The sequence below is a fragment of the Schistocerca gregaria genome, chromosome 3 (assembly GCF_023897955.1).
Source record: "Schistocerca gregaria isolate iqSchGreg1 chromosome 3, iqSchGreg1.2, whole genome shotgun sequence".
In the NCBI taxonomy this organism is placed as follows: domain Eukaryota; kingdom Metazoa; phylum Arthropoda; class Insecta; order Orthoptera; family Acrididae; genus Schistocerca; species Schistocerca gregaria.
In genome coordinates this window covers 551,990,810-552,011,598 of record NC_064922.1, presented here as the reverse complement: position 1 = coordinate 552,011,598, position 20,789 = coordinate 551,990,810, and the positions used below count along the sequence as shown (strand labels likewise).

The window sequence follows — 20,789 nt, the reverse complement described above, 5'->3', positions numbered from 1 at the left end:
TTGAAAAGTAGGTTTGATAATCATGAAGTATTATTGAACATATTACATAAAAGAACTATGCAGATGACAATTGTTTCATACAACGATTTAAATGTTTCATTGTATTAAATAAACGAGGGATTGTATAAAGCTTTCTAAAAGAAAGTAATCCAAAATCTATAAATTGTTGTTTGTGGCAGCTACTGTACATTGGCCTATCGTATGATGGGTAATGAATAGATTTTATAAGCTCCTCATAAATTAATAACATGTATTACATTAATTAATTAGAAATGAAAGAAAAAGTTCCATAATTGAGAGCTGAGAAAATATACCTGATTTGAGCAAACCATACTTATTTGCTATATTGTTGACGTCAAGTTTAGCAGCTGAATCGTATTTCATCGAAAATAAAAGCTAAATTTCAGTCTGCTTTCACAGATCTTGACCTTGACTAGCTTTATCATCTTGAGACCTTGGATGGATAACAGCCGTCTTCTGGACACGGCAAATTTCCGTTTCATCAACATACTGTCTTCAAAATAGTGTATTTTGGTTTACGTTATGTGTAATCCTTGAAAATGCACTTGACTCTCTATAAAAAAAAACATTGTTTGGTGCAAATCAAATCAATTATTTTTCTATATTAATGTTGCAATTAATGTTGGAATCCTGCATGTCTAATGCTTGGTAGGGGTCATTTAGACCTCTTACCGAACAAGCCATCCTTTGGATAGTGAATATCTTTGGTCTTAATGGCACATTGTGTTGGGAAGATTACTAACAACAATAAAGAGTCCAGCACAACTACACATTGTTGAAAAGTCAGTACTGCAAGAGCTACAAATGTATACTCTTTTGGAAGCGAAGTGTCTTTACGCCAAAATTTTGTGGTGAGCATGAATTTAGTTTCTTGTACAAAATAATTAGCGATACTTTTATCCTTTACTTACACCATATAATATGTTACAAGCAAAAGATCATCATTAAAGTCAACACAAGGGATCAGAACTTTTAATCGACAGTTCCAGAATAGTTTGAAGATAAAATTTCATTTTGATCAGGAACATGATAATAATTCTGAAACTGATGTTTCTCAGGATAATGAATCCACGTTTTCTAGCATTCCAACTGAAGACAGACTACAGGACCGTTGATTACTTTATTGGTCGTGGTACTAATTCGAGTAAAACACCACAATCATGCAGCAGAATTCAAGTACATGGTATCATGTAAATTCCACCGGAACCAGTAACAGGTAGTCATTCTAGAAACGCATGGTACTATTTTATCTCGAAGAGAATGATAGAGGAAATGATGCATGGTGCTGATTTATAAGGGAGGCGCATTGCTATTATCAAGGAAAAAATGACAAACTACATCGTCTTACGAAGTGAATGCATTTTTGGACCCAAATCAGACACAACAAACGAGTGTTGCCTCTACTACAGTGAAGAACCAACGAAGACATTGGGAGGAACATCCGCATCATTCCTCTGCAAACCCCTGTGAAGTACATGGCAGAACATCCCACCAGCAAGTCACTGGGAGGAATATCTTCATCTACGTCTATACTCTGCGAAATGTATGGCAGAGGGTACATCGCACTGTACCAATTTTCCGGGCTTTTCCCGTACCATTACTGTTCGGAGTGCAGGTAGAATGATTGTCTAAATGCCTCCGTGCGTTTTTTAAATAATCTAAACTTGCCATGACGATCCGTAATGGCGTGATACGTATAGGATTGTAGTATATTGCTAGTGCTGGAGTCATAATTTATAGTCGGTGCTTGAAACTTTGTTAGTAGACTTTCTCGAGATAGCTTCCGTCTGTCTTAAAGTGCCAGTTCAGTGCTTTCAACATCTCTTTGACACTACACTATTGGGCCAGAAAAACCTGTCTATTCATGCTGCCGTCTGTGTATGCTGGTACGGATCCCACACACTTGAGCAATGTTCTAGGACAGGTCTTGTAAGCAATCCAGCATTTTACCAATAAACTGCAGTCTGCTGCCTGCTTTACCCACGATTGTGCCTCTGTAATCGTTCCATTTCCTGTCCCTACTAAGTGCTACGCCAAGATATTTGTATGAGTTCACAGATTCCAGCTGTGACTTACATCCATAGGTTACCCAGGAAATATTACAAAGGATAAATTTTTCGCAAGTGTTCCGTTATTTGAAGAAATGTTGCAGGAAAAAATTACAGTAATGGAAGCCTTGAAACAAAACAACAAGCAAATACCGCAAGAAATGAAGGCGTCGAAGTTCAGGGATGTTTCATCCTCATCGTATGGTTTTGAAGACAAATTGACAATTGTAGCTTATGTACCAAAAAGTGTGTCATACGGCTAGTTCTCAGCACCACAGCAGATGAAGGAAATAAAAAGAGTTTTATTAAATAATAAAACTAAATCAGGAGTTGGGTCTCTTAACCGGAAAGCACTTACATACAAATACAAGAAATTGTCAAGAAGATAGCCTGTTGACTTACGGACAAACTTAATACCACGAAAAGCACCCCCCATGCCACATTGTACGTTCTCCACTGTCGGCAGTACGTTCTCCAGACATTCATGAAACCCAAACCCTTCCATCGAATTGCAATAGGGTATAGCGTGATTCGTCGCCCTAAATCACTCGTTTCCATTCATCCACTGTCTAGTGGTGGCTCTCACTACATCACCTCAGCGCCGCTTAGCGTTAACTACAGAAATATCTGGCTTATGAGGAGCTGCTGAATCATAGTATCCCAATCTTTTTAACTCCCCACTCAGTCGCTGTGCTAATTAGACTGCCGGTAGCATTTTGGAATTCACAAGTGATTCATCCTGCAGATTTCATGCAATTTTTTACATTCGCCCGTCAGTACATGAGGTCTGGCTTTGTTTTGATTGAGGTGTGGCTGTTTTTCCGCATTCCCACTTCAGAAACACGTTACCAACTATCCACTTGGACAACTCTTAAAGCGTTGAAATGGCCTGATGGATTTGTTACTCAGCTGAGATCCACTGACTAGTCCACGTTCTAAGTTACTGAGCTCTCCTGATCAACCCATTCTGACTGCTTCGGTACTGACATCACAATATTGATGGATCCGACTCTACATGGCAGCTGGTTGTCAACTCCGCATTATATAGGGGTGTCCGAATACTGTACTATCAGATAGTTTATTACTCTGTCAAATACTTTGAAGCACTGTAGCTTGAACAGTCCGCATTCCTCAGTCGGCAGAAATCAACAAAACTAGTAAGCTTTAGGTGAAATCACAATTTGCTTCATCACCCGTCGACCTTTTAGATCCTAGAATATCGCATCGATGTAGCGGCAGGAACTCTGTTCGTGGGCGTGAGCTAGCTACGTAGGTGGCAACTGTTTGAACCACGTGGACTGTTGTCACCTAAACGATGTTTTCGGTGGCCCTATGTTCTATTATGGTCGTCTGTATGATCGCACTCGGACGAAATGGCACTGGAGACATGACGTTGTGACAATAACGTGGATTTACACTCTCTGGCCGAAGGAAAGGCTTCTTCTCGAAGTCCAAAAATAGGGACGCAAGGTATAGGAGATCTTACTTACCACTCCCTGTTAGTTCTTAAACCGTGCGTTTTTTTTCTTTTTTCCCCCCTTTGCTTAGGCCCTTAGCGGGGACCTATTCGCCACACCTTCGGTATGGCTCCGTCTTAGGGTAAACCGCGTCTGGACAGAACATGCTTACGCTCATGTCTAATATGCCTATTCAGCTTCTAATATTTCCGACAGCGAAATTTCATGCGGCAGCCGATAAAGAGCCAGCAAGTGCAGATATTCTGTGATTGAATTTGCGAATCCTTTAACGAACTAATCAACAATCTAGGCCAGTACCATACATCCTGCATGACAGTTGTAAACGATGAAAATCACTGTCGTACGGTAGTTCAAGAGTGCTAGGTTCACTATAAATTACAAAGCAATCAAAACACACCGTAACGATAGGAAAAAATCACAGAACCATTGATTAGAAGGAAATACCTCCCGGCGTAATCTTCTATTAAATTCAACGTATGTAACAGAATAACAAATGTGTCACATCACGAACGCTAATGCGGTGTCATGCGTCTTGAACGGGAGAAAGCGTCGTCAAAGCATAATGAATAAATGCCACTGATGATGGAAAAGTAGAGGAAAAAAGGAAGCATTTATAGCTGTTGGTTCGTTAGGTAGTCCGCAAGTAGCACAGCTGAGGTGCAGAAGTTGCTACGAGTGCGTATGTGACACGGTAGTTGAAGAGCGAATGTAGGTGACAGAAACCGGTTGCGTGTGTGACGTTGGTTCAGAGCAGTGCTCTCCGTGTGGCGAGCAGGGAGAGGATGCGTCGTAACTGTCAGTTGAGCGTGCCACGTGATTATACTGTCTACAAGTGTAGGTATTCTGCAACAGGACTGCGGTCCTCTTTAGTTGCCAAGAATCCGCCGACGAAAGTGTATGCAGCCACCGACGCCCTACTTAATCAGATCCGCTAGTTGTCACATAGCGTGTTGTCATGATTCACAAAGGCATCGTGCAAGGGAAACAACGGAGACGACGTCACAGACAGAGAAGTACGAAGTCAGCATTTACATGTGTATAGCAAGGAGTGTAAAACTGCATCCTCAATAAATCACTTGATTTTTGTATGGAATTGAACAGTAATGCTTAAATTGTAATTGAAACACAAATCACGTGTGGGTTTTTTAATATGTCACACAAATTGCAAGATATTAGCTTCGATCAAGCCACAGAATAAAGTGTTACAGTGTTTTTCCCTCTTTCAATGGCTTCCTTTCAGTATAAAGATGCTGACAGCCCTTCATACTCGAGAAGTATTGAATTCAATAGTTGATATTAGCGTCCTATTGACAACAATGTGTAGCATATTGCTAGAGTACCAGTATTGTTGACTCGCTTTCTTCAAATAATTTATTGCCGTTGTAAAACAAAGAATTTGGGGAATAGCGGCGTAGACTTATTTTCTGTGTGAAATGTATGCTACAGAAAAAAAGCTGTCACTGTTGGATGAATTTCTGTTGCCTGTATGTATCTTATTAGTTCTGTAATACCTCAAAATTGCCTTGGAATTTAGATTTAGATCTTCTTTCCCACTCTTCCACGACAACATTCATGTTCGAGTGCTTGTTTGCGAGAAGGGGGCGGCGTTTAGGGTATTCTTGTAATTTTGGTGTACGAGTGGGAACCAAGACAACTGTCCATATTTGGAGCAGTTATGCATGAGCGGGAACCATGGCGACTTTGATTTTTTGGAACAGTTTTCTTAAAACATTAAAGGAAACGCAATTTAACAAGCCCTTATGAAGATTTAAGAGTTAAAGAAGAAAGAGTGGTTGTATTCGATAACAGCAGAAAATACATACGAAAATAAAAGCAGGAGAAGTCTTTTTTGTTGATGACTGTTTATGTTCGTGGGTATTTGTATAGCCTGAGACTATGTACCGTTAGGGAATGATTCGTAAACTTAAAAAAAAATTTCTTGTGGGTTTCAGTCAGAAATTATATGACACTACACAGTTTGCTGTGTTGGTGGGCTGCGTGGACAATAGAAGTCAGAGAACAAAATCAAAAATTTTTCTTTGTTGAAGATTAATATCATCAGGCATTACGTCATTTACTACAGGCTATGGAGTGGAAACTTTTAATCTCAGTTGGAATACAGATCTTCATAATGCTATGCCTTTGTACCACTGCCATTCATGTTAGCTGCCAGCACAAGTGATTAGGAGGCATTTACTTGTGTGAAACAAAGATTTGTGAGCATAAATATACCTGTTGTTATCATATTACTCTTTCAAATAGGACAGTGCAAATTGCATATTACCTTTCTGTCACCATTTGGATGTGATGTACTAATATTATTACTACCGGGACAGTTTATGTAAAAGAATACTAGATTTATTGAGAGCAGAATGTACAGCAAATTCTTTCAGGTTATTCTTACTGCTGGGTGCACTGTTAAAATACAGTGTGTAATGTGTGGAACTGCAGATACTTTTATATGTGGTACCTTGATTTGTATACATGTCATTGTGTTCGTTGTTTGTTTTTTCCTCTACGTCGAACAATCTTCCCACAATCAAGTCACAAACTTAATGATTTGATATTTTCGGCATGGTCATAATGCCTGTCAGTATAGCCCAATCATTTTGTGTCCACACATTGACAGTGCAACACCTGACTTGCTGCCGAGGGGAAAATAAGCATTGATGGCTTGATCTTGCCACATGTACTTGGAGGTACCACCTAACCTAAAGTCATATAACTTGTGATAACTATAAGAATCTGTTGGCAAATGACATAAATACCGACGTATTAAGCAGAACTTGTTAATTGTCTCTGAGTGTGGTATTTGTGAATGAGCCTCCACAGAGAAAGCAATACAGGACCGTACAACTGCAGTCCTGGCAGAACTAAACAAGAAAAAATTGTCACGTTGATATATTGTGTGACCTTGTCAAAGGCTTTGATTGTGTAGAGCACAAAATTCTACTTCGCAGACTAAAGTGTTAAGACATTAATGGTGTCCCTCCTGCTTGGGTGGGTTTCATGAGACTCTGAGGGCCATAGACAAAGGTTCCCAGGTAGACGCCGTGTTTCTCGACTTCCGCAAGGCATTCGATACAGTTCCCCACAGTCGTTTAATGAACAAAATAAGAGCATATAGACTATCAGACTAATTGTGTGATTGGATTGAAGAGTTCCTAGATAACAGAATGCAGCCTGTCATTCTCAATGTAGAGAAGTCTTCCGAAATAAGAGTGATTTCAGGTGTGCCGCAGGGGAGTGTCCTAGGACCGTTGGTATTCACAATATACATAAATGACATTGTGGATGACATCAGAAGTTCACTGAGGTTTTTTGCGGATGATGCTGTGATATATCAAGAGGCTGTAACAATGAAAAATTGTACTGAAATGCAGGAGGATCTGCAGTGAATTGACACATGGTGGAGGGAATGGCAATTGAATCTCAGTGTAGACAAGTGTAATGCACTGCGAATACATAGAAAGATAGATCCCTTATCATTTAGCTACAATATAGCAGGTCAGCAACTGGAAGCAGTTAATTCCATGAATTATCTGGGAGTACTCATTAGGAGTGATTTAAAATGGAATGATCATATAAAGTTGATTGTCAGTAAAGCAGATGCCAGACTGAGATTCATTGGAAGAATCCTAAGGAAATGCAATCCGAAAACAAAGGAAGTAGGTTACAGTACGCTTGTTCGCCCACTGCTTGAATACTGCTCAACAGTGTGGGATCCGTGCCAGATAGGGTTGATAGAAGAGATAGAGAAGATCCAATGGAGAGCAACATGCTTCGTTACAGGATCATTTAGTAATCGCGAAAGCGTTACGGAGATGATAGATAAACTCCAGTGGAAGACTCTGCAGGAGAGACGCTCAGTAGCTCGGTAAGAGCTTTTGTTGAAGTTTGGAGAACATACCTTCACCGAGGAGTCAAGCCGTATATTGCTCCCTCCTACGTATATCTCGCGAAGAGACCATGAGGATAAAATCAGAGAGATTAGAGCCCACAAAGAGGCATACCAACAATCCTTCTTTCCACGAACAATATGAGATTTGAATAGAAGGGAGAACCGATGGAGGTACTCAAGGTACCCTCTGCCACACACCATCAGGTGGCTTGCGTAGTATGGATGTAGACGTAGATGTAGGTGTAGATGTTCGTACGTTCATAACAGAGAGCCAAGGGTCTCATTAACTGTTCTCAGGTGGGAAGCTAATGTCAGACTGGCGAACACAACATGTGGAGTGCCACTAGGATGGGCACTGGGTCCACTCATATTTTTTAATGATTCTCCAATGTGGTTAATTAGCATTTCACAATTTGTAATGTTTCCATCTGATATAGGGTTCATACTCAGAAATCATCAGGGGTAAAATTGTCCAATAACACATGGGCAACCATCCCACCAGTGTTGCTGGAACCAGTAACAAAAATTGAACTCATAAAAGTAATTCAGAAATTAAAATCCAAGAAATCTGTAAGAGATGATGAAGTATCAGATTCTCTAATAAAGCATGTGCATGAAGAAATAATTGAACCTCTTTTCAACATTGTAAACTTCTCATTAAAAGGATTTTCCATAGAAATTAAAAATAAGTGAAGTGTTTCCAATGCACAAGAAAGGTGAGAAAGATAACCGAAATAACTACATAACAGTATCTTTGGTTTCTCAAAAACATTAGAGATGCTGATGTATACTAGGATGACCATGTTATTAGAGAAACATAGCATTCTGATTCCAGTACAATGTGTTTTCCGAAAAGGGAAATCTACAAAAACTGCTAACTCAAGCCTAACAAGAATCTGTTATAGATGCATTAGAGAAAAGAGTTTGTATCTGCTATGTTTTTACGTTTGTCTAAATCTTTTGGCACAATCACCAATACAGCACTAATCAAAAAACTTGAAAGCTATGGCATAACTGGATATGCACTGCAATGAATAAACTCATGTGTTAGTAACAGAAAGCAATGAGTGATGATGCAGTCTGGATGCAGATCTGAAAGTGAGAATATTCAGTATGGTGCACCATAAGGATATGTACTTGGTCCGCTCCTGTTCATTGTATTTGTTAACAACATTGAAGTTATTGAGAATGATCAAATGAAATGCTGCCACATGTGAATGGCATAATGTAATGAAAGTAGAAGAAAATCTGGAAGCACTGGAGATAAGTGTGCTTATGTTGATAAGTAACACAGTACAGTGGCTCATACAGAATGACTTAAGGGTAGTTCCATGAATAACGGAATGACACACTCGGTAATTGTTTTTGCACTTTAAGCATAGAAAAGACCAAGAATCATTCTAAAAAACAAAAAAAATATATTATATTTTCTGTGCAACCAAAGGAACACATTTTATTTAATAGTTTAAGTTTCATTCATATAATTAGGCTTACATAAAAAAAGCTTTCTGGTAATGGAATGACATAATCCAGACATGCATATTGTTCTCATTTATAAGGCAACAATAATTCAGCTTGCCCATTTGCCCATAAAAATCCACAAAAATTATATTGTGAAGAGGGATAATTGGGAAACGAAATGGCATAGAAGATAAATGCATGAAACTAATGTTCTACTTACTTTGTGTTCAGCCTTATGGCAGGTCTTGTCTTGGGGGAAGCCTCTTCAGAGAGGTCCACCGCATGAGTGTCGAGCGAAGTGTTTCCAGTGGTGGTTTCCCGTTGCCTTCCACTAATGATGATGAGGATAACGCAACACCCAGTCCTTGAGCAGAGATAAAATCTGATGCAGCCGGAAATCGATCAAACCTAGGCCCCTTGGCCTGACAGACCGCCACGGTGACCTTTCAGCTATTGGGGCGGACAATATTTTACTAACAAAATAAATTCTGCACTGCTAATTGGGTAGGGAAAATGGTACTTATTCCTCTGATCTATAGTAGGTGTAGCTAGTTTCTCAAAAATTTGGTCATTTTCTACCCAACATTTATCTTTTTTGTGGGAAATGTAAATATATTTCTATTTGCATCATTCTTTATAAGAAATGAAATTTGTTAACCATCTTCAACATAAATCAACTGCCCCACAAAAAATTTTGATCTGTTTCTTCCAGCATGGGGCTAGAGTCAAATTCCCTTGATGCAAGGCTGTATGATTGATCAGGTCTTGTAAATTTTCTTTGGCTGAAGATCGCTTTTTGAAATTGTGCACAAACCTCTGGAGAGATAGCGAGTAATGCTGGTACTCAATAATATACGGAGCAATAGGTGTAACAGCATGGATAGTTTTGGTCTGCTCTATTGGAACTATTCCCATCAACATTTGATCTAATTCCTCTTTATTCTCTGCAGTTTGCTAGGCAGAGATATAAAAAATGTTTATGCCATGACATCTTTCACATGCAATTTTTGCAAAGTCCTCAGCACCAGATAGTCTGTGTTTCCCAACTTTGCAGATATTCCAGACTGCACACTTTACAGTTCCACCATTCCCATCCATGACACCTTTGCCATGTGATGTGGCAAAGAAGTCTGAAGAAATATTTATTACATAGTGTTCTCTGAAGAGAGTCAAGTTGGCAAACCAGAAAAGTGCTTAAATTCACTCTCTGCACCATCACTCATGAATGTGACAGATTCTACCTTTGTGTTCATGGATATAATGTGCTCTACAATGTTACTTATGAAAACATGCACTAAATATTTATTATGATCAAGTTCATCACCAACAACAGCACAAGAATATCCATTTTGTGAGTCCCAAACATATGCTGTAAACAAAGTGATTTGTGGTTTTGACAAATGGGCATTCTGGACTTCATTCTGCAGTTGAACAGTATAATTTTCTGCATAATCTACTTGCACCAAGATGATGTTCCTTGTTGGCAGAATACTTTTTGTTTTCAAAAAATTTTGGTTGTTGTCTTTTAATAAATGTATTTTGTAAGAACTGGGGTAGCACATTTGAAAGAGCCTCAAGACTCTGATCAACAGTACCATGAATCTCTTTGAGTGATTCGCTGGTTCACTGTTTGCCATTAGGTCCATTTGATCAGCTTCTTCATTAAGTTCTCATCCTAAGAATAGTTATCTTTCAAAGATACATTTGCGCAGTCTTCACATTTTGATATCATGAACTTCTTTCACTTGTCTGCAAACTATTATGCCAATCAAGTCAGAAAATGTGGTTTTCATTTGTGGAACAACCTCGTTCATAACTTTCAAAAATAGCTTTACGTTCTCGTGGTAGTGGCAGAGACACACGTTGTGTGGTGTATCCTGTAAGGTGCATATTAACTTTGGTCTCAATGCACAGAACTTGGACAATTTTATTGCCATGTCAGGGAATTTCTCTTGGTATATAGCATGGGCTTCTTTCAAGGTCATGATTATGTTTTTCCACCTTCTTTATCCTTCATTATTACATAATCTTTCATCCCAGGAGTTGCCCATGAAATGTCATCTTGAACATAAAAAGTAGCAGCCGCTTCTTCTTTGCCTGGATTTAGGTGTTGAATCTGATTTTTCATCTGTTGTTCCCACTAAAACTCCATGAGAAGCAGCTAATTCGAAGACAACTTCTTTGCACTTTCTTGGACTTGTAGGTATACAATTTTCCATATGTTTAACTGCTTTCCTCAATGTGGTGGAAGATTTATATGGACTATTGGTGTAGATGATGCAAGCATCACCACCACTGTCTTCACTGCTGTCTCTAACATTATTTCTGAATTTTCTTTGATTAACCTTCTTTTCTCCATTTTTCCACAAAATGGAAAATTACACACACACACACACACACACACACACACACACACACACACACACACACACACACCAAAAAAAGTTTTGTATCACCTCGGTTCAGAGAGTTCTGGAACCTGTACAGAATATTGGAATTGAGATCAACATAATCATCATTTCTGCCCTTTTTTTTGCTCATACCACGCATTGCATGTTGTACCACCACACAGCAAAATCTTTAGAGATGGTGATCCAGATTGCTGTACACACTAGAACCTCTAATACCCAGTAGCACATCCTCTTGCATTGATGCATGCATGTATTTGTCTTGGCATACTATCCATAAGTTCATAAAATTGGTCCAGATTCCTCAACAGTGATTCGTCGTAGATCCTTCAGAGTGGTTGGTGGATCACATTGTCCATAAACAGCCCCTTTCCAGGCTATCCAGGCATGTTCGATAGGGTTCATGTCTGGAGAACGTGCTGGCCACTCTAATCGAGCCACGTTGTTATCCTGAAGGAAGTCATTCACAAGTTGTGCACAATGGGGGCGTGAATTGTCGTCCAGGAAGATGAATGCCTCACCAATAAGTTGCTAATGTGGTTTGCACTATTGGTCAGAGGATGGCATTCACTTATTGTATAGCCATTACAGCGCCTTCTATTACCACCAGTAGCGTACATCCGCCCCACATAATGCGACCCCAAAACAGCTGGGAACCTCCACCTTGCTGCACTTGTGGACAGTGTGTCTAAGTCGTTCAGCCTGACTGGGTTACCTCCAAACATGTCTCCGATGACTGTCTGGTTGAAGGTACATGGGCCATACGGAGTGGCTGTGTGGTTTGAGGTACCATGTCACAGATTGCAAGGCTCCTCCCGCTGGAGGTTTAAGTCCTCTCTCGGGCATTAGTGTGTGTGCTGTTCTTAGCATAAGTTAGTTTAAGTAGTGTGTAAGTCTAGGGGGCTGATGACTTGTGCAGTTTGGTCCCTTACAAATTAACACACATTTGAACATTTGAAGGCATATACGACACTCTTCAGTGAAGAGAATGTGATGCCGCTCCTGAGCACTCCATTCAGCATGTTGTTGGGCCCATCTGCACCATGCTGCATGTTGTCGTGGTTGCAAATATTGACCTCACCGTGGACGTTGGAAGTGAAGTTGTACATCATGCAGCCTATTGCGCACAGTTTGAGTTATAACACGACATCCTGTGCTAACGAAAAGCATTATTCAACATGGTGGCATTGTGTCAGTGTTCCTCCGAGGCATAATCCGTAGGTAGTGTCATCCACTGCAGTAGTAGTCCTTGGGTAGCCTGAGAGAGGCATGTCATCGTCAGTTCCTGTCTGTCTGTATTTCCTCCATGTCCAAACAACATCGCTTTATTTGACTCTGAAATGCCTGGACACTTCCCTTGTTGAGAGCCCTTCCTAGCACAAAGTAACAATGCCCACGTGATCGAACTGTGGTTCCTGGTGGAATGACTGGAACTGATCAGCTATTGGACCCCCTCCATCTAATAGTCGCTGCTCATGCATGGTTATTTACATCTTTGGGTGGGTTTAGTGACAATTTTGAACAGTCAAAGAGACTGTGTCTGTGATACGGTATCCAGAGTCAATGCCTATCTTCATATCTTCAGGAGTTTTGGGAACTGGGGTGAAACAAAACATTTTTTGGTGTGTGTGTGTGTGTGTGTGTGTAACTAAATTACCATGTAGTGTAATAGCTGTGTACAATTGTTTTTAATAATTATATATTTATTAAAATGTGTTTTACACAATAGATTTGTATAGTAACATAGCAAGTATATAATATGAATCTCCAACACAATATTGCTATTCATCATTAACTACTTTGACACCAGTAAGTAATGTAAGTTTTACAGATACGTCTCTTACAGTTTCCACACAGCAACTTCATCTTATTGTCAATGTTTGATGGTCAGGAATTACAGCACACACATTTTATAGTTTCTTGTGTTGTGAGATCATTCCAAGATTGCAATAGTACTTACAAGTTTGGGTTTTTCGTGACAACTTTCTGTTATTCATCCAACCATAGATGATGTGCTCTTGATGTTGCTGTATGAGTGGTTGTCCAGGTTCTGAGAATAGCATTCTTCTTGTCAGTTTATATGCATTCCAACTGGGACTTATTGCAGTCCTCAAGCCACCATGATGCATCGTACTCTTAAGTATGACATTTTTGCTTTTCTTTCAAATGTCATTGACCAGAGAAGTGTCATTTGTGAAGTAAAATGACAAACTATAAATTTACCTCTCTTGTATTTTCTGTGAAAGTTCTGGTCACTTTCTCTATGTAGTTCCGAGAAGTGTTACTTTCCTAAGTAAATTGTCAAAGGTTACATTCTGACGTCTAAGTTCACTGATGAGATCAAGCACCTTGATTTTCATATGGTGATGCTCCCATTCCTTTGTCTGCATAAATCTCCACTTTCAATACATATGATGTTTCACTGTAACAAAGATCACTTATGGTTTACTTGCATTGTACTTTCTGTACCAGTTGTTTGTAGACAGTCACCTTTGCTCCAGAGATATGTAATTTAGGAATTACTTCTACTCATTTTTTTCCTAATATTACACAGTACAGCAAATTTCACAGTATGTTATATTCCTTCTGTACTAGATTTCTTATGAGAGTACATAATACATGCTACTTTACTGAACTTTTATAACAACACTGTTACCCCAAACATTTTCGGCCTGGTTCCTTGTACCGCAGCTTTTTGTTTACTCACCCACACAATCAATGTGCACCAGCAAGAATTAACAGTGTGAATACGCTTGAAACAGAACACTTGTCATTATTTATCCATTGTTGACCATAAATTCACTCACCTTCAGTATTTTTCCTTTCCATTAACTTCCTTCTCAGTTGTATAGAAGACTACTTCAGATGAACTTACTATGTCAGTTATTCTTTTCGAATTCTTAGACGGCATTTTAAAATCCCTTCATCAACATTAATTAGCTGCAGGTTTTTTTCTAGATCTATCAAAAGCCTTCGATGTCTTGGACCATAACATTCTGCTCGAAAAATTAGAAAGACGAGGATTAAGAGGTGTAGCTCATAGCTGGTTGTATTCATACCTAAAAAACCGCAGGCAGAAAGTATCACTTCAGTATGAATTGAACAAAATGAATAAAACAAGAAACAACTCCTTTCTGTCTAGGGAATTACCAATAAAATATGGTGTACCACAGGCCTCAATCTTAGGTCCACTACTCTTCTTGATTTATGTGGACGACTTAGTTGAATATATGAGTCCCACAAAAACTATCCTGTTTGCCAATGACACCAGCATATTGCTCACTGGATCCAGTCCAGAAACATTGCAGTCAACAGCAGAAAGTTCCATGAAAAGACTTTCTGAGTGGTTCACAAAAAACTAACTCATTTAAATACTGAAGAAACTGTGTGTGTCGATTTTCATTTAATTCCTCCAACTAATCAAATGTCTATTCAAGTCCAATTAAAAAATGATCCCCTAGAAAATGTAAGTGTCACAAAATTCTTGGATCTTTGTGTTCAGCAAGACTTAAAGTGGGACACACACATATAAATAACTTGTGTAGAAAACTATCATCTGTGTGCTATGGCCTAAGAATTTTAAAGGCTACAACAAGCAAAACAACAGTACTGCAGGCATACTATGCACAGTTCCACTCACTAATCAGATATGGGATAATTTTCTGGGGATACTCAACTCACAGCGTAAAGGTTTTTAGAATGCAAAAAAGAGCTTTAAGAATAATTTGTGGCCTTAAAAAGATGGAGTCCTGTAAATCCCATTTTACTGAGCTCGGTGTACTAAATGTTCCAAATTTATTCATTTATGAAACTATCTTGTGCACTAAGGACTACCTCCTGAAAACAGGCAAACTGCTACAGAGCAAAAGTGTACACAACTATAGTACCAGAAGGGAATCAGATATACATCAAAAATATCACAGAACAACCACCTATTAGAGGAGCATAATTAACATTGGTGTAATACTACACAATAAGATACCAGTGGAAATAAAAAATACTACTCATCCAATATTTAAAGCTAAACTAAAGGCATTTCTAATAAAGCACTGTTTCTATTTTGTCAGAGAATTTCTGAATAAGTAACAAAATTAATTGTAGTAGGTATCTAATTTTAATTGTTAATACTATGTCCTATTATAACTTATCTTTGACATGTACAATATCAATAGCACAATTTGTGCTATATGATAAAACTGGACCAATAAAAAAATCAAATCAAATCAAAGCTTCACACCTTGAAGCCTTAATAATGTTGGGTGCAGCGAGAGGGTTATTTTGCAGAACTGGGTGTACTGCCATTCTGTTGCAAAATTTTTTGAAGGAATAGTTTGTGTATTACTGACACAATGTTTACTGTAGTAGTCACTGCAGCCTTGCTTTAGAACTGTTGATAATCTTAGCTTTACAATCAGAAACTGAGTCTTCACTATTTGAAACATTTACATTCGCTTTTGTCTTGGCACCAGTTAGTGATTTATTTGCTGTAGTCATTATTCATAAACTAAGTTACAGCATTTCATAAGTCAAGTAACTCGGAGAACACTCTGCCAGCAGTATTTCATTTGAACAATAATGCAAAACAAGTTGGCTGTTGATAATGGATCAATTAAATCTTTGACAACATACGGGTGTGAGAAGGCAGTAAAACCCATAAATATGTTGATTTCAGATGATAAAGGAATGGAATTTCTTTTTGGCCGTATTGATTTGAGCACTACATATGTAATGGTTAACTTTTGGAACACAACTATTTTAATAACCAAAATGTTTTAAATCACAAGTATCTCGTGCAATTATAGAAAAAGTCAATGAGTTTCACAAACATTTCTCATATAAAAAATACTTTTACTTTCAGGCAACATACACCTTAATAGAACAGCCAGGTTAAGGCCACAAATTATACTCATTGCTCTCTTTTGCATTCTAAATACATTTTTGCTCTGAGCAATATTCCCTCAAAAATGGTTTATACTGCACAGTATGAATGCAGCACTTTTTGATCACTTTTAGATTTTGGTATAGCCATACAATAGCACACTATTGATATTTTAGTGGAAAAGTTTCTGACATGTGTATCCAATTTAAAGTCCTGCTGAACATAAAAGACTCATAAACTTTGAATTTGAAGTGCTTACATCATGTGCAGTTTTGTCCTATAATTTTGCTTGGACACATTTGTAGTCAGATAGATAAAACAAGTTAGAGACCTCTTACATTGTTCACCTAAAGACAGGGGTGTTGGCTTATTTTTGGATATTTTCACTCGCTGTTGTCTTATGTTGTTATCTTTTGGGACAGTGTTCTCAGAGTATTTATTTAGCAGCAGTGAGAATATTGTATGAAATAGGTAACTCCACATCTTGCAGAACCCATTTTAAGTATTGTGGGATTCTTATACCAGCTTCACAGTTAATTTACACCTTAATCGTTTTTGTCAGTGACAATAAAAATTCGATGTCTATGGAATGTGATCTGCACAATTGCAATGCAAGATACAAAAATAATTTACGTGTAGACTTTCCTCCTTGTCTCATGTTCAGAATGGAACTGTGTACTCTGGTGCAAAGGCATTCAATGAGCTCAAACCTAACATAAAATAAGAAATTTGAAAATTTTGCTAATTAAAAAAAAATTAGAAACATAGTTCACAAGCCACTGTTTCTGTAAATTGTCTGAATATCTAGATCAAGGCTTCAAAAATTCTGTCTACTAGATAGCAAACAGCATTGTACATTGCAAAGCTGCATGGTCAGCAGTAATATTTAGTAAAGAGGACTCTGGATTTACAGCTGTAGGTAACTATTTCTTTGAAAAATAAGTACGACCAAGCAAATATTAAGCTACCAGAATATGATAAAGAACAGCGTGTAATATAGCTGTTAATTTTGTAAGGGAAGAAAGTAGCACCCAACTGGATTAAGATAGTAATAGCAGAGAAACAACAGGTGTACAGTATAACTGAGAAGGTAGTATCTTTTTCCAGAGAAGCAGCTTTCTTTCCAGTTTACTTGGTTAAATTTAGTGGGCATTTGAGTGAATAGCATTTAGAAGTGTAGTGGTAGTTTATTATTAATACACTATAAAATTAAGTTTCTGTGATTTTTGTACATTTTAGTTCAGTACAGAACTTGAAATGATGTGATGATTATGTTCAGGGAACATATCTAAACACAATGACGAAGTCATTAATTGTGATTCAGTAATAGTTTTCTGTTGTGATATGAGCCTAACTGAGAACATCTTTTGGCATCAGTATTTTACCGCGATGGTTCAACAGACCATTTACTTTCACATCTAAGTCACTGGAGGTATTTGGATCTAATAACATGTTGTTAATGGCTGATGGGTTATTACCTATCTACTTTGTTGGGAACCTCACTGTGAGAAATAACCATTTTAGTGTGCTTACATTCTACATTTAATTAGATTCCTATTCAGTTGAGCAAAACCATACAGAGAAAGGTATTATCACTCGTAGCTTTATCAGAATTTTTTGAAGATACTTGAAGGTGGGATATATCTGTGAAGGTAACATTGTTCTTCAGAATGAATAAATACACAATAATGAATGGAGGTGGACATTTATTTTAAAAGAAGCTTTGTTTACAAAAGGATGGATGTATAAATACTGCTTAACAAACTATTACTTCTACTTAAGGCAACTACTTACAGTGTAGTTAAAAAGTAATATAAATTACAGTGCTGAACATATAGTAATTTTGCTATACTTAATGCTGTACCAGTAGCAGAAGCCAGTCAAATGAAACAAAAACAAAATTTATGGCTGTAACACTGATAGCATAGGAATAAAGTACAATTAACTTACTAAATGTCTGTAAAAATTGCATTTCTAAGTACATTAAAATATCTAGATTATCTAAGAGTCATTCAGAAAATTATGGCAGACATAAATAAAGACAGAACGTATTTTGCTAATTTAAGACTTTAAATAGTAAAATAATTAATAGAATGCTGAAACTGAATGTCTATAAAACACCAATAAGACTAATTAATTATTTCTTATGGGACTGTTAAATGCTAACAAAAGCAAATGAATGCAATTGAAATGATTTTGAAAAGAAAATAATATAGAAAATGCGGCCACATTGTTGAAAACAATCAATAGCATCTGAGCACAAATGAAGAAACAGGTAAATGATGACTGTGAATATGAAAACACTGTTAGATTTAGAAAGTTGTAGAGATGTAGCTGGCCTGTAAAGAATGACAGATAACCATCTCCTCATAAAAATACTGTGGGAGAGGATATGTTGTAGCAGCAAAAAGGATAGATCCAAACTGAGTTATTTAAATGGTGATAGAAGGGATCTTTAATGGAACAGAATGGTAACAACACAGAGTAATGGAGGTGAATACAGGAAGCTGGGCTCTTAAACTTTATTGTAAGATGAGTCAATTTTTTATGATGCAATTCATTGTCTGCAGCAGTTTGACACTCATTAATGAATAAAGGCTCTTTCCCCCCCCCCCCCCCCCCCCCCCTGCTTTAAGATTTTCAGTTACACCCACTTTGTTCCTTTATGTTTTCTGTTGTGCACCTAATTTCCAATTGATTATTGGTTCAGTTTTTTCTTCTCTCTTGCATTCCAGCTAATGATTATTGAGCTACAACTGGCTTCGATTATCTCATATAATTACTTGTTGACAACACTGCAACAAGATATGAGATGGAATTGATAGAAAGATTAACATATCAGTAAAGCAAATCACAGACTGATTTAGAGAGAGAGAGACTGCAAAACATTCTAGGAGTGAAAACAGAACATACACAAAGAGGAGCAGTATGAGTGGTTACACACACTTATTTGCCCTGTGAGGATGTGTAATAGGAAACATCTGACTTAGCAAGACATGTTGTATCCCAGTAGAATCTACTTTGTCACAAAAATAATTTTCTGTGAGGAAAGTCTCCTTTAGATTATGCTAATAACAGTTTTCAATTTATTTGTTTATTTAGTCTCTGCTTATAGGCTCTAGATGATAATTTTCAGCTGAGAGCATAGGGTGCATCATAACAATGAGTAAGACTGATGAATATCTGTGTGATGACTGCATGTACCACGCTACATTACACCAAGGCTTAAATACAATGTATATACAATAAATGTGTAATAAAGGAAACTGCATTACACTTTATAGGCACATATGAGGTTTGTTAGAGGATATCTTTTAAACACTATGAGCTGCACTCGCTATGTCTATTTGCCAAACCGGTGTTCGGGTGTATAACCCATCACCAGTACCATCTGATGCAAGGGAACAAACATCTGTATGTATATAAATTTCTACAACATGACAACTATATATGTAATAGCAATAAATTAACTCTGCTTACTTATGCTCCTGTATGGCAGCAACATACCTGACAGCCTGTGTACTATGGGATAGGATAGATTTCATATTCTATCATTTTAACATAGATATGGTTGTGATTGAGTTCTAGGTGTCCACTTGCTGGTTTGCATTTTAGATGCACTTCAATTTGAACATCATAAAAAATTGACGACTGATAGACGTCATTGCTACAGATAACGTAATGTAAGTAGACTTATGCTTCTGCTATTGTATATACAATTGTCATGTTGTAGAAGTTGACATAACTACAGTTATTTGTTCCTTTGAAATAAATGCCACTGATTGGCCATATGCAATAATGAAGGTAGAATAAAAGTCCCTGATCCGTGGAACAGCAGCTCTTCTTTATCATTTTATTCAACAGTTTTGCTTGAAGCCCTTTTACTTTCACAATGCTTAGTTTTCTGCTTATTCGGTATCTTCACACTTCTGTTACCTTTTCTTCTAAATTTTATCCTTATGCTTAAAAGTTTTTTTCCCTCAATAGCTGCCTCCTCAGATGCTGAAGTCAATATGATGCTTCCCCTTTTTGAGTGTTGTTATTTTTTTATGAGGCGCTTTTGGGAAACCATGAAACTCCTTTGGTGAGATATAGGTTTTGCTGGTGCTATTGTTATCAGTGTATGAACGGCAACTGACTGCCTCAACATTTTCCCTATCATCTTCCAAAGCTTTTGGAGGAGTCTTGCATCCATAATAATCCAGTGTTTCTATTGGATTAGGCACACCATCAGAATTTAAAGAGTGGTCTGAAACCACAGACACAAGGAAATCCAGCTTCTAGAAGATGCTAACATTTTCTACACCCAGAAGTTACATTTGTTGGTGTCACTGTCTTCAGAAACTTTTCATCGGCACATTCTGCAACTTCATAAACTGTGATAAGCCTGAATTTTTCTGCATCCATGAGTCTCCAGTGATTCACTGTGTATCGTATACTAGTGTTTCCCTGTGTACTAAAGACAACATGAACAAAAAAATTGTTCAAGGTACATAACCTATGTATCTACCATCTCTGAAACTGATCATTGCATAGCTGAAAGTGTGTATTTGATCGTAAAATAGCCATCCCTGTTAGCTGCATGTATTTTGG

The 20,789-nt window shown here is 37.7% G+C and overlaps 1 protein-coding gene across 4 annotated transcripts in view; it reads left to right on the top strand.

Moving 5' to 3' along the window:
* The window catches only part of LOC126354030 (fatty acid hydroxylase domain-containing protein 2), a 162,197-nt gene that overhangs the window by 45,256 nt on the left and 96,152 nt on the right, over window positions 1-20,789 (top strand). The window contains exon 1 of one of the 4 annotated variants that reach the window (XM_050003365.1): window positions 774-872. The exons of 1 other annotated variant lie outside the window; for it this stretch is intronic. Coding sequence is in view for 2 of the 3 variants with exons in the window: in XM_050003362.1 (XP_049859319.1) it covers window positions 4,503-4,560 (58 nt within the window). In the remaining variant the exon portion in view is untranslated. Of the gene's footprint in view, window positions 1-773; window positions 873-4,289; window positions 4,561-20,789 lie in introns of those variants that run through there. 2 more of the 4 variants (XM_050003362.1, XM_050003363.1) reach the window with 2 other exon arrangements.